Consider the following 14,797-nt stretch of genomic DNA (forward strand, 5'->3'; position numbering starts at 1 on the left):
GGAACGAAGTTGCCCTCGCTCTCGAACCTAAGGAAGGTACGCGTACAACAATGCCCTTGGTACCACGAGTGGCTGCTGGTCTGCAGAACTTCGCCACTCTGGCTGTTAACTGGAGGCATCTACATGCTCAAAAACTCATGAACACATACAAGATACAAGAAAAAACAACAACAAGGCTAACAAAGTGAGCCTAGCTGATTGCAATAAGATGCTCTAAGGATAAGGTTACCCTAGCCTTCTGGTTGTGTGGAGCCCACAGGAGTGGACGTTGACCCTGGCAGTTGGGCGGTGGAACAGCAGTTGACCTTCTGTCCATCATTCCGCCTGGATGAGATGTGAGTCGGATGACCACCTCCTTGGCTTCACCACCCTGCCAACAGAGACTTTATTGTCGTCCTCGACAAAGTGTAGTACCGTAGTACTACTGACGCTTGTGTGATGGCAGAGTCTCCAGAACACACGTGATGGAGCCGGAGATGAACCCACTGGGTCAAGCAGTAGAACTTCATGGCTGCCCGGACTCGAGTAGCAGCAGTAGTGGGTTGGGGATATCTAAATCCCCCCAATTCGCAGGTTGAACTGACAACAGATGAGTGGTTCACCTGCCTGTGCCCTTGACAACAATCAAACAACAACAAACCCAGTGAAAGAAACTGGGAACTGTGACAAGCTAAAAATAATCCATAAATCAATGGACTAAAATCATGGTCTGTATACAGAATCATCAAGATAAACACAACTGTAAAGTTATGTGCAGATAAAAAACAACAATAGTATCCAGCATTCCACAAAAATGCATGTGAAAACAGCTATCGTTGAAGGCACAGCTAAAACAATCCATAAATCACTGGACTAATCATGGTCTGTACTTCAGACAATACCATCAAGATAACACAACTGTAACGTTAAAGTTATGTACAGATAGAAAAACAACAATATTATCCAGCATTCCACAAAATAAAAAGCATGTGAAAACAGCTCTCATTGTAGGAACAACGTAATTTCTGACCATAAAGGTAGCCGCGGCTAACCGTAAGGGAGGTCCTACTTGCAAAGGACCTGCTCAACTCCGCTTGTTGGAGCCGATGAGGCGGCGCTCGGATGTCGAAGACTCCGAAAAACCGCTGAAGTCTCGGCTGTTCGATGAGGACAGCCACACATCTTCTTCTCCAGCTGCCGAAGTCACGGAGGACGGAAGTCTCCCATGGACGCAGGGCGAATCGTTGCGTCCCTCTCACTTCGTGAAGAAGCTGTCGACGTAGTTCGAAGCTTGCTGGAGTCGGAGATCTTCTGGACGCCAGCAAACGCCTCTGGGCGCAGCGAGGGCCAGTAAGAAGTCACCAAACCTAAAAAAGGGGGAAAAAATGCTTCGTGCCTCCTTCGGAGACATGCAGACCCTGCAGTGTGGAGAAGTCACGAACGCTGCCCTCCCCCACTCGCCGCTGAAGTCTCCCCGGACGAGCCGCTCCAAGGCCACAGGAACGCTGAAATCGGCGACTGGAAAGTCGAGCCGACCGCCAACTGGCCTCTAGAAGTTGGTGCGGCGCTGGCATCTCGGTAGAACCCCGCTGAGACGACTCTTCTTCTCTTGCGCTGCTTCTCCTGAAGACAGCAAGATGGCGGCGCACCGCGAGCATGTTCAACATGTGCGTGCTGCCGCGCCTCTAGCGATCCGCAGTGGGATCGCAAGGGTCTTCGGTCCCGGCGCCATCTTCTCCCTGCCGCCGGCGCTCACAAAGACGTCTCGTGTGTGGCTGGAACCACCCTGCAAGCCCGCAGAACAGGCGGGCCGACGCGTAGAAACTCGCCTGAAGAAGCCATGGCGCGAGGGGAAAAACTAAGGGGAAGGAACACCAACTAACAGTTGGTTCCTGGCCGTTTTACGGAGAAGGACACACGGAGGTGTGTACACTAGCTTAAAAAATTTAGACTGAGGATCGTGCCGACGCAAGGGATTAGGGGAGTTTCTTTCTTCTTGGGAGCTACCAAGATAAGGACACATGGGGGTGGTCAGGCTTGATTACACCTACAGTCATAAGTCTGACTGACAACCGAGAGGATGCAGAAGACAACATGTCTTTTCCTAGCCTTTCGACCAAACTTCGTAGCACCAAGCAAGTTGAAAAAAAAACCCTCCTAGGTAGCACATTTCAATCGCCAGTTAGAATTAATTGTAGACCGGGCGTCTTCAGCGTGAGAATTCTTGTGGAAGAAGTTCGCTACACAAGCGCACCGTCCACCGCCCGACTTTGATCATGTCAGGCCGGCGACAAGGAGAGATCATCAATCAATTTTGACAGGAGTGGGGCGCCTGAGAGTCTGGGGAGACATGGTCTCCCGTGTTGTGTATGAGAGTTTGGAGTTTTAAACTATCTGGATAAACTAATGCTGATATGAACATTTACAAAAGCATTAATTTGACTTTATTTCTGGAATCAAATTTTCTAAACAACACTTGATTAGTGGCATATAGCAAATTGAGTGATGTTTCTCCAACAATCATGTTAATTTTCACGATATATGTTTCTGTCGTCTTTCCTCCTCGCAAGCAAATATTCAGCTTGTCACCGAACTTTACCGACGTAGATCGTGATGTCTCGTGAGCACACGAAACACTCTCATTTGCTGACGACGGACAACGAGAATAAGCGAACGTGAAACGAGGATAGCCGATTTCACAAGTCTCCCGGCTGTTTCACGAAAGTATCCCAACAAAATACACAAGGATTGCCGATTGTAAACAAGAAATCTTCTGTACAGAGGACTAATTCTGTTGGGACATACCGTATTCATGTACATGTAGTACGAGTGGGTAAAGTAAACAATGAACTTTACGATGCCGATATATTTCTAACGCGGCGTGCAGCGCCTTGTATGAACACGTTGGGGTTGAGGTATGGATGGGGGAAATTTGCGTCGCGGTCTTGCCGCTTTACCTCCTTTATTTTGTTGAGGTCTCGTGCTTGGAAATGCTTCGAATTTAATTGTAATTCTTATCTCACCATACCATCGTTAATGCATATTTCTGACGACCACATGCGGCCGTAACAACAAGTATTGTTATGATACATTTTCATGACAATGTAGCAGAACAAACATGAAACCTGAACCCACCTCATTATAGCAGCGTATGTCGCGAAATAACGCATTCAGTAGCAGGTCAGAATATCGCGATAACGCATTTTCCGACCTGAGACCAGCTATTCAGGTTGCGTTACCGCGTTTGCGTTACGTTATCGTTGCGTTACGTTACCGTTATCCATACGTTATCCTTGCGACACCGTTATCGTTATCCGTTAATTGTAACGCAATCAGTACTGTAATTGATTGTACCCGGTACTGTATTATACTGGTACACAGCTCTAACCACAGCAAAAGTAAAAGAATCCACAGCACCTGGTATCTTTTCTCTAGCTCCTCCTTCAGCTCAGACTCCCTGATGCCCTGTGTGCCGAGGTTCTGGATCAGCTTGTCCACCTCGTCTTTCTTGGAGTACAGGAACCACAGGTTCTGACCCAGGGGAGGGTGGGTCTTCTCAACGCCTCTGTGTTTTGCCACTTTACAGAAGTTTGAACAAGCAAAAATGTTACGTGTTGTTAGACGCAAAAGATCTGCAGTACCATAGAAAAATCCAATCATTTCAAGGTCTCACACAGGCCTACTCACCTACAAAATATGAAGACTATACATGCAGGCATTCTTGAGTTATCGTCCCGTGGACTTTCACATTCCTGTGCAATTCCTAGAATTCTTGCAAACTGCACACAATATATATACCAATTTGGCTCGCCCCTATGGTGTCGCCAAAAACACACAAAGACACACACAATGCTATCAAATTCATTCCTTACCCATTCATTATGTAACAGTGTCAATCTTTCATACACAAAGTAAGTACAAGTGGAGGGAGGGATGCGTGACTGACCTCTCCCCTTGCGGACAGTGCTGGCTTCACTGGTCACACTCTGGACTTCGCTGACCGACTCCACATCAGACTCCTCTTCCTCCTCCTCTTCCTCCTGTTGGTTCTTCTTCTTCACAGGTGAGTTGGCTAAAGTTACCTGGATGAAGTGATTTGTAAGGTGAATATGCTTGAAATAACCTACATAGATTCTAAACCACACACCAAAAGTATCCTGATCCACAACATGTAAATACAAAGAGTGTTTTGCTTAGAGTCAAGTGGCTCTTTGTTCGATCCCTTAACATATCCCGATGTTATGCTCTTGGGTAAAGCTTTTCTTGCTTTGCTCAGGTGAAAATGAGTACCTAGCTTCAGTAGGGGCGTCCCTCAGGTAGAACATTACATGGAGGTCCCGTGTTTGATGAGAGTTACACCTCAAGCACATTGATGAACCAAACACACATATCAAAGAGTAGGGGTCCTTCCAAGCATGAGTGGATCAAACCTTACAGTATACAGTGTATAGGCTACAGTATCTTCACTAAGTTGAAGGCAGTAGCCTATAAAAATAAAGAAAAAGAAGAAAAAAAGAAGTTTAAGCTACCTGATATCCCATGGAGTCGTGTGCCCAGCCCTTCTCCACAAACAGCCCCGGTGTCTGCAGGGAGAACAGCCAGTACTTGTTGTGGTGCCGATCCGTCCCCACGTGCTGCCATCTAGAACCAAAGAACACCACATCTTACTCCAGAATATATACTGTAGTGATACTAGTAGTTGCTGCACTGTTTGTAGTATACCTGAATAGGTGTGTGGCCTCACCAGTGTGGACCCGCTGGACAGAGCCGCTCGGAAGCGTGGTGTGAAGACTGCCCGACTACTGCCCACCCCTGAGTCAGGGACCCCCGCAGAAGTATAATCAAACATTGGATACCACTACTTGTTTTGAGGTAGCAATAAGGTAGAACTTCGCAAAGGAATATTTACCTCAGTCAAAATGGACGGTATTGTTTTGGATGTGTCTGTGTGTTCATCTTTCTGGAAATTGTTTGGTCAATATAACTTGAAAACCTCTGGATGGATTGGGACGATATTTGGTTTTTGGGCAAACCTTGGGAAGGTAAAGCTCGGGATCAATTTTGGGCCTCCCAGTGGCTTTTCTTGGTACTGCAGCAAAACTTGGATACTTTTTTTTCATTTCAAGTTTCTCCTGTCAGTTTGCAATGTAGTTTCTGGAAAGGCCCTTAGACGCTCTGATGTAGCGCTAACCTGAGAGTGCGTCTGGCCTGGGCGATCCCCTCCTCGAACCGTGTCTTGAAGGACTGCTCCTCCCTCTCCTTCTTCATCTTCTCCATCTCCTTCTCCCTCTCTTCCCGGTCTCTTTTCTCTCGCTCTGCCTTTTCCTACACACGGTTACAAGGAACAGGTTCAGATTATTATGAATGCAAAATGTTCTTCAAGCATGGATGCTAAAACATCTTCATTCAAATGACTGAATCAATAAATTATTCTTACAATACTTGCAGAGGACTTAGATGGTTTTCTTATGAGCAAAACTGTTCAGCAAAATCTTGTTCTACCTCCAGTTCGCTCCTATGATCATGTCCCTACAAACAATATTCTGCAATCAAGCGATCAAAGGAGTAGGCTGGAGCTAGAATAGGATGGAATCCAGGACACAAAAATAATTGGTATTTGTCAGAATCTGAGGCGAAACCGGTGCAATGGCCGAGTGGGTAGAGTGTTCGCCTTGCATACGGTAGGTCGTGAGTTCGAACCCTGGCCGGGTCATACCAAAGACCCTAAAAATGGTAATACTGCTTTCTCTGCTTAGCACTCAGCATTTGGGAATGAGTATGGCAGGTAAACACACACCACTACCAGTGGTCTAGCCCCCTGCTGTAGTGACTTGCACACAGTTGTGTGGCCCAAGGGCTTTGGAACCGGAGATGGGCAACTCCTTATGCACCTTTCGGTGCGGGAAGGACTTTAACTTTTTTAACAGAATCTGAAGCTTTAAGTCCTTAAGACACCAGGTAGCTATGACACCCACCTTCTGAGCCTGCGCTGCTAGAACTCTTCTCCTCCTGACAATGGAGGCAAGGTCTCCATCATCCTCCATGGGAATCTCTGGCTCATCTTCTTTCTTTTCCTCCTCTTTCTTCTTTGGGCCCTTCTTCTCTTTTTCTCCTTCCTTCTTTTCCTCTCCATCTAGGGATAAAAAAGTTTTTGTCATGGTAGGACTACATTGTGGTGTAACTTGTTTCTGGTCTACAATTTTAGCATTTAAATTCTGTCTCTTGTGCATTTCGCTACAAAATTTCTTTGCCTTTTTTTAAAAGTTCATCAGTTAAGAATTTTGTCGGCAACCCTCGAAATGAAACAAAATGTTTTGTGTACATCTAGGATGTCATACACTTACCGCCCTTGTCCTTCTTCTTTTGTTTCTCCTCGTTGCGTTTGACTTTCCGTTCCTTTAGCACCTGCATCTTCTCCTTCCACAGCTCTGCTGCTTTCTGTTGTTTTTCTTGGATGTGGTCCTCAACGGCATATGACATCATCACCTATTGGTGACATAAGAATCAAATTTTATCTTCCATTTTTAGACATTTTTACTATGGTATACAATACACTGTTATAACTTTGATCTGAAGCAAAGCACAGCTTTCAGGTGGCAAGGTGGTCTTATAGTTTAGGGCTGTAAATTTATCATGTTGGTTAAGTTTTCACCATTTCAGCCAGGAAGAGCAACACCTGATAGCAAGATGGTCTTGTCGTTAAGATTGTTTTCTTAGAATCCAAAGGTCCTAGGTTCAAATCCCTGGCAGGCCCAGATTTTGCACCCTTGGGAAAGGAACTTTATACCTTATCTCCTTACTCGACTAGGTGAATTAAGTACCTAGCTTCAGTTAGGAGCAATCTCTTGGATGGGACATGAAGCTAAGGTCCTGTGTGTGAGGACAGCCACACCTCGAGCTCACCACACTTATAAAAAAGAGTAGGGGTCAATCCCAGTGTAAGTAGATCAAACCTATAAGTCTGATCTTACACAGCTTGTACCTACTGTACACAACTGGTGTGTTATGCCTAAAGGCGGTTTACCAGTTAAGCAGAACCATCAAAAGCATGACCTCTGACCTTGTGGGTGAGTGCCACCAGGATCCCCAGTTTCTCCTGTGCCTCCAGTTCGTGGAACTCCGTCGTCTCCAGTTTCTCCAGGAGCTCCTCACTCACCTCATCTACATCTCTGTACAAACATCACAGAAACACAGGTGAGAGACCATATTATACAAACAACATCACAGAAACACAGGTTAGAGGCCATATTGTACAAACAACATCACAGAAATACAGGTTACAGACCATACCATTACACAAACACAGGTCAGAGACCATCAATGGCACATTAAATCTTTCAAATACAAAACTCGCTAATACCAACAATTAGATACTTTCTTTAGCTGTCCTGACTGAGCAACAAAGACATCAATAGACAGACTACCTGCTGTCTACTCTGTTTGGTCATTGGAAGTTTCTAACACCAAAGGTAAGTGCTGCTTTTAAAAGTGCAAAAACACTAAGGATAAAACTTTCGCAGTAACCGTTTAACCTTTAGCACACCAAAGTAGCCATTTGGCACCCAATTCCCTATTGGTTACAGAGTTAGGCAGCAGGGAGAGGGTTAAGCAAATAGCTTAAAAAGCAAAAAAAATGGTGTTTTAAACAACCAAAAACAAGATTCTGTTTCAGAATAACTTTCTCATCTACCTGATCTTTTCCTCATCTTCGTCACCGCTGTCTTCTTCTTCCTCCTCCTCCTCTTCGTGCTTCTTGAGGCAGAGTCGGACGAGTTCCGAGGCTGAGTGCATGGTGACAGGAATGTCTCGGAGGGCCACGCCCACCTCCTTATGATCCTCCATGATGTCATCCTATGGAAAACACACAAGACTATGATCACATTTTGCAAGGAAGAGGTATTTGAAGATTTCATTGGTGACAGAGCCTGAAGTGTACTATTCCTTTGTTGCTTCGCACCAGAGAATACAGAAAGTTCAAGAAAATTTGACGAAATTCCACAATTTTTGGCGACACCTCGGGAGCAGAGGCTTTCTGCAAACCCTAAACACAAGGTGAGTAGGTTAAACCTTACAGTCCGGTCTTATACAGTTTGTATTTACTGTACAAATCTATGCTTTGTGTTATGCCTTAAGGCAGTTTACCAGTCATGCAAAACAAACAAAGGTGAATGTAGTCCCAATGCCTTTGTGAGGCTGTAGGGGCAGTGGGTTGTTATCCACTGTGTCTAGGGTACGGTATTGGAAGATGGAGCCTATCCCTCTCCTTCCACCACTTTTTACCCCCCCCCCCAACCAAGGTCATGTACCCATTTTATTTCCAGGTGGAGTGAGGAAAGTGCCTTTCCCAAGGACTCAATTTTGGTCGCATGTCAGAGGATTCTAACTCAGGACCTCTGGATTATGGACCAAACAGTCTGTTCCGCCAAAATAAATATAAAAACTCTCCCACCTGTAGCAGTGTCTGCAGCAGGATCACCAGCACCCTGGACAGGTAGGCGAACCCCTCCCCTCCCGCCACCAGTGCCTTCATTATGGCGTCTGTCGTCACGGGGTAGTTATCCTCCGGCATCAGCAGCTGGTAATAACAGCTGATGAACTCCACTACCATGGCTACGTCGCCAAACAGGGTGTTCGGCAAACCTGCATGTGAAAAGATCTCAACATTTAAACAATGTACAGCAGGCTCAATACTGATATACAGAAACTCCAAGGAGACATCATTTTTAAGAAGAATGCTATGCAGGATTGTTTGATATTCAATAGTCATATTTTCTAAGGAAGTGTTTCTTCTGCACAAGCCAGTGTGCGTTCTTACAAGGTGACAAGGAACATCCTACAGCTAGTCTATTTTTTGTTGTTACTGATATATGATAGATGTGCAGCGTAGAAGGAAAGCGGATCCACAGAACTTCGCAATAGAACTGAGTCGGCTTACAGATGTGACTTTTTCGCAGAGACTATCATTCTAGAATAGGTCTATTTAGACATAGCTCCCCTTCCACACCATCCCCCTGCTAGCCTTGGTCGCTCCACTCTCACGCAATGCAATTCTTATCCGAAAAAAACAACTGTATATGATGTGGGTATTAAGAAAAGTTGACCAGTACCTTCAGGCATGGGCACTGGAGCAGGCTGGGGAAGTGCCTTCAGCTTCAACTCCTGGTCTTCAAACCGTTTAAACTTCTCTTCACGCTCCTTCTTCTTCTCCTCCTCCCTCTGCTTCTTCCGCTCTTCCTTCTTCTTCTCCATCTCCTTCTTCTTTTCTTCCTTCTTCTGCTCCAAGAACTGCACCTTTTCAGCTTCCGACATCTTCTTGAAGCGTTCCTTTTCCTTTATCTTCTTGTGTTTCTCCAGAATCTCAGCCCTTACTTCTAAGGGCGCGTTCTTCAGAAGTGCTAACGGGAATTCCTTACAAATTTTCGCCAGGAGATGACCGTACTTGAGTCTTTTATCAGAGGTCTGAGCAGGTGTGGACTTCATTTTCATCAGCTTCTTGATCATTGGTGGTTGCCATGGAGACTTAGGTGTCCCTGGCTGCTTTTTCGGAGTGCCTGATTTTCTAGGGGTGGTTGCTTTCTTTGGGGATCCTTTCTTTGGAGTGCCTGTACCTCCCTTTTTCTTCTTTATATCAAACAGAGTCATTTGTTTTAATGACTTCTTGCCCCCTGGAGTTTTCTTTGGTGATGTTTTAGCTGCACTTCCCTTTTTCTTAGGTGTTTGCTTCTTGGGACTTTTTCGTGCTTTCTTTGTCGGGCTGGAAGAATCTGATAAAGATTTTCTCTTCAGTTCATTCAAGGGAATGTCGTCATCTGAGCTGTCTATGGTGATTTCGTCTGAGGAACTTGACTTCTTAGCTGGTGTTGCCTTCTTTTTATTCTTCTTCTCTATAAGAATGTACCTGCTCAGGGGAGCATCGTCATCTGAGTCTGTCGAACTTGCAGCTTTCTTCTTGGTTGAACTCTTGGGGGCTCTCTTCTTCTTCTCTGGAATGGTTGCCTTTTTCTTCGCAGATGTTGCAGCAGCCTTCTTTGCGGTCGACTTCTTCTCGGCTTTCACTTTCTCTGTCTTAGAAGACTTGGGCGTCTTGGGAGATGCAGGTGGCTTCCCCACTCCGTTTACAGCGACGACTTTGGGGGACGGTGGTGGGCTCTTCACTGACGGAGAAACTGGCCCGTTTGACACCTTTTTGATGGGAGAAGAAATCACCTTCACCTTTGGTTTCAGAAAGGCCTCCAGTCCTACTTTTGGTTGTGTCAAACCCTTGTCTTCTTTCCTCTTTTTTGAGGTAGACTCTGATGAATCCACCGACTTCCTTTTCCCGAGGTTGACAACAGGACTCACCGGGTTGGGCACGACTCTCTTGGGTGACACCAGAAAGTCTGAGAATTTACTCGGAAGACTGTAGTTCTTCACGCACTCCTCGTCCACGACCCACGGGCTGTTCGGTCCCTGCCCGCTACGCATCGCGTAGGAACGGATGAAGAGCTGGATGAACTCTCTAGAAGGGATTCTCTCGACGCGGTGAAGGTCAACTGCGGGGATGAGGCTGATGACCTTTGCCTCACCAGCAATCCGCACGTTGTACTTGTAAGGAAGCAGACTTGACTTCTTGGGGGTTGCTACAGTAACACAATACAGACAGTTGTTTGTAAGAGAATGATATTACCAAGCAATGAATGAATGATACTAGCATAAAATTACATTTTAATTTTATATCCGACAACATTTAATTCCAGTGCAATTCAGTAAAGCAAAAAAGGCTACTTAAGAGTAAACATAAGCCAATTTTCAAGAGTCAATTCAAAAGGTTCAACAGATCTGGAAAATATAACTTTTTTTTTAAAGGCCAGGCAGAGTTAGACACATCAAATCAAAGCTTGTGGGTACACCTTACCCTGAAACCAGATATGCTAAATGTAAGGACAACTATCTATTTACAGTCATACTTGGAAAGCTTTCTTCTTATTGGTCTATTCTTTCCCACCTGATGTTCCTTTCCCCGTGGCGTTTTCCTTGTCGCTGGACGGAGAGCTGCAGTTACTGGAGGCCTCCTCGGGGGTTGGAGCAGTCACTTTTACCACCTTCCCCTGCACACCCTTCCCTCCAATCTTCATCTGAAACAGCAGGAAGAAAGAGAGACTTACATTTAACACAGGCAGCCACTAAGTTAAAGGTGTATGAAAGTTTAAGTCTTGTAAAAACTGCTAGACGTTGTTCACTAATGATATATATATGATGACTGTGATCAGAAAATGTTTCCTGCCAAGAACTAGGACTTTTCACCTTCTGAAATCAAGATGACACAAACTAAAACTGAGCTGTTAAATGTCATCGATGAATACTTCTTACTGTTTCTGTCAAGATTCTTTAGAAATGAAAACTTTGATGTGAGGAGAGGAACTCAAATCCCCATTACAAATAGAATACAAACAATGAAAAATAAAAACAGTAGGAAGAATGAAGTTGTGGATCAATGAATTTGCTGAACACCTGTCGGCACACACCTGTCCTTTGTGCACCTCAACTATTTGGGCCTTAACGGCAAGTCCTCCCACTTTTACCTGAGGACCGTCGGAAAAGAGAACAGAAAGGTGATAAGGTACTACATGGCTCTGTCCCTGAGGCGTCGCCAAAATTAACAGTGTTATATTTCTACCTGTGCTTTGAGACAATGATAAGGAGCAACAGTCTAGTTAGACATGAACAAATTTCTAATCTTTCCAGGACAATTAACAGAAAACAACAGATGATAAACCGGATAGTGAGTGATTGTGAATAAGATGAAGAGATATCCCTTACATGAACCTCAAAGCAATACCCTAAAGATCAGCATAGCAAGCTTAAGAAAAAAGAAAACTTACCTTCAGCTCAACTCTCTCCCCAATGGCAAGTTCAGTGAGCAACCTATTGTGCGCCGCATCAGCGAGGGCCTCTAGCGGCTGAGTGGAGTGGTGCACCAACTCCAGTACTGGCTGCTTGAAGCAATCAGGGAATTCCTTCTGCAAGCTACAAGAAATCCAGAACAAATTCAAGCTCTTTCTGGCTGACACATGCAGCAAGCAACATAAAGTTGGCATGCAAACTGCCCCATAATAAGAATATTCAGTCTTGAAAAAAATAGGTATGCATTGCATACTAAGTATTAAATTGGGCTGTTATAACGATGATATACACATGTAGGTACATATACTGTATATTGTATTCTGTACTTATCTGTATTACGCATTTAGCAAAATTATCTGTTCTTTCTTAAGCTTTTAGGGAGATCAGAGATAAGTAAATTTTAAAAGATTCACTTGCCCTATAGGGCAAGTACATGAAAGATCTACTGGCCCGACCAACCTTTTCACTGGCTCGAAATTTAAATGACCTATCATTTCTATGCATTCTTACCTGCAGTCTTCAGTAAAAAAAAGATACCTCTCAGAGTGCAAGGATGGCTCATGACGCTTGTATATCATTAACCAAAATTTTTGGAAGGCCAGGGCCAGCTAGCTTTACAAGTTTCTAGGGCCAACATCCACCCATGGAAAAATCGCATTGGCCCAGACATGCACTTGCCCAATCAGCACTTTTATTTTCCCCAGGTAATCGAGTCAATGGACTTCAACCCTGGAGATCCCTGTAACAGTGGAAGTAACCTACCTTTGGTAAGCCTCGTGTTCTGACTGGGTTGCCTCCTGGTGCGTCAGGTTGGAGTTCCCTGTACACTGACACGTCCACACAGACTGGTTGTACTGCTGTAACCGCCGCAGGTACTCTCTGTAAACACTGGTTAAGGAACACCATCTTCCACACTAACTCTACATAAACATCTCATTTACATATTGGGAGCTTATTGTAAAACTTGAAGAGTTATAAGGACTTTTCCATTCCAATGGTAGGTACGTTAAGACTTCCTTGTTTTAATGATCCTATCATGATCATCATAATGATAATCCCACCAGACTTCCACAAACACATTAATTAACTCTCATAGTGATTTTGAGTTTACATAACTTTTCCATTGTTTAGAATCTCATATTTACAGTTTTATATATTATAGTCACATCACCCCTTCCATATCTAAAATGGGATGGCCCAAGCCAAATTACTGGTAATCCTAGACTCTGAATCTGATCCTAAGGCTAAGCTATTGCAGCAATACTTATGTTCAGATATGACTACTCGTACCACAATAACAACATACAAAGGAAAGCATAATCTTGATGACTATTGTTCAGCATTTTTGCAATCCTATCATTGTATATATAATTATAAATGTCAATAGATCTGAGATGGACAAATTACTTCAAATGCTGAACAATAGAAAGTATGATGGCATTCTAATACAGCAACCAATTGTTCTGACCCTATAAATCACTCAATCACTGACTACGGCATCTTTTACTTTGTGAATGAAAAATATGCACCCAACTTCAAGTTCATTGACCTTTGACCCACATTTGATTATGTATAGAATCACATTACAGCCAGAAACATTACCATTATGTAAGTTTAAAATCCACATTTTTGTTTCTAAAATACATGCCAAGAAAATATGTGATTGGTTGTAATTAGGCATAATTTTCAGTACACTAGCATACAACAACATACAATAACAGTGAACTACAACTGTTTCCTTGATCAAGTTCACGTGCAGCCTCTGCCATGGCGGCCAGAGCGCGGCCCTGTTTTGTTCCCGCCCGGGTCCATTGTGCTGAGGGCAGCAGCGCGGGTTCCGGCTAGTTGGCCGCCCGCCATTATGGGAGCGCTACGCTACGTACCCACATTACCGGGCGGGTCGGGCAGGGCTCTCGGACTCGCCCCCCACCAATACCGCCCTCCCACCCCTCATTAGCGCATACCTGGAGGGACATCACACCATGGTTTTCTAATATTTCTAACAGGGCATGCTTTAAGATACGTCGGATGGAAGATTTTTGTGTGAAATCGAGCTGCGTACGGCGTAAATCTGGGTTCTTCTACCGTCCTACACGTCACGCAGATGTCATTGGAACGCGCGCCGCATCGAGTATTCACCTATCCGGAAACAAAACTTCTGGAAACAACCCCCTTTTATCTGCCGAAAACCAAACATCAGAGCCGCACACTGCATTTGGGTAGAAAGAGCTGTTTTCAGACATTATGATCATTGCAAAATTTCAGAGGTAGTTGTTTTGGTTGTTTAGAAATAAAGGTGTTTATGTGGATGAAAATGCAGGCTACAAAACCTGGACCGGCCAGCGCCATCTTGAAAGCTCTCGTCTCACGCAAAGCACAAAGGATACTCCTTCGATCTGAAGGCCTCTTTCGTGTGGTCTATCACGAAAACCATCTCGTCTGGACCCAAATCCTTGAGAGGCTTGACCAAGGAGAACTGTCGGTTTCCAAGAAGAGGCATCCTGGAGGCTGAAGACGTAGAATTCCTGGATTCACAAATGCTTGTATACTACTAACCTCCTTTTCACGACCCTATTTGAAAATGGCGGGAGTGAGAAGTTTCAGCGACCGGCGATTGGTCAGCAAATGTCACATGCTGCAGCTCTGACGACGACAAACACGACAAGTCGTAGCAAATATCCCTAACTTGGGATGTTGGGCAAATCGTCTGCCAAGTCTCGGTGAGATTGGTGCGGTAGAACTCGAAAAATCTTCACTTCTTCACCACGTAACTTCGCACACGATCTTCCCACCGCGAAACATTAGGGTCAAAGATCAACGGACTGTACCAAAGCGGAGAAATGGTATAGGGGGCAAAGCACATTGTTGACATCAAACATGCAACAGTGTAGTCAATATGGGAATCTCTTTTAAATTCCTATTAATATTCATTCAA

At 44.6% G+C, this 14,797-nt stretch overlaps 1 protein-coding gene across 2 annotated transcripts in view; it reads right to left on the minus strand.

Moving 5' to 3' along the window:
* LOC136447807 (tyrosine-protein kinase BAZ1B-like) overlaps positions 1 to 14,675 on the minus strand; it is a 29,314-nt gene extending 14,639 nt beyond the window's left edge. The window contains exons 1-15 of one of the 2 annotated variants that reach the window (XM_066446875.1): positions 14,250 to 14,675; positions 12,625 to 12,741; positions 11,841 to 11,985; positions 11,484 to 11,540; positions 10,964 to 11,093; positions 9,087 to 10,598; positions 8,429 to 8,619; positions 7,670 to 7,830; positions 7,040 to 7,148; positions 6,324 to 6,465; positions 5,955 to 6,112; positions 5,171 to 5,304; positions 4,509 to 4,620; positions 3,926 to 4,061; positions 3,397 to 3,557 (exon numbers count right to left, since the gene is read on the minus strand). In XM_066446875.1, the coding sequence (XP_066302972.1) occupies positions 3,397 to 3,557; positions 3,926 to 4,061; positions 4,509 to 4,620; positions 5,171 to 5,304; positions 5,955 to 6,112; positions 6,324 to 6,465; positions 7,040 to 7,148; positions 7,670 to 7,830; positions 8,429 to 8,619; positions 9,087 to 10,598; positions 10,964 to 11,093; positions 11,484 to 11,540; positions 11,841 to 11,985; positions 12,625 to 12,741; positions 14,250 to 14,362 (3,378 nt within the window). In that variant the 5' untranslated portion in view covers positions 14,363 to 14,675. The remainder of the gene's footprint in view (positions 1 to 3,396; positions 3,558 to 3,925; positions 4,062 to 4,508; positions 4,621 to 5,170; positions 5,305 to 5,954; positions 6,113 to 6,323; positions 6,466 to 7,039; positions 7,149 to 7,669; positions 7,831 to 8,428; positions 8,620 to 9,086; positions 10,599 to 10,963; positions 11,094 to 11,483; positions 11,541 to 11,840; positions 11,986 to 12,624; positions 12,742 to 14,249) is intronic. The other variant, XM_066446882.1, reaches the window with a different exon arrangement.
* Positions 14,676 to 14,797: the final 122 nt, after the last annotated feature.

Source organism: Branchiostoma lanceolatum, chromosome 1 (assembly GCF_035083965.1).
Source record: "Branchiostoma lanceolatum isolate klBraLanc5 chromosome 1, klBraLanc5.hap2, whole genome shotgun sequence".
NCBI classification, from domain to species: domain Eukaryota; kingdom Metazoa; phylum Chordata; class Leptocardii; order Amphioxiformes; family Branchiostomatidae; genus Branchiostoma; species Branchiostoma lanceolatum.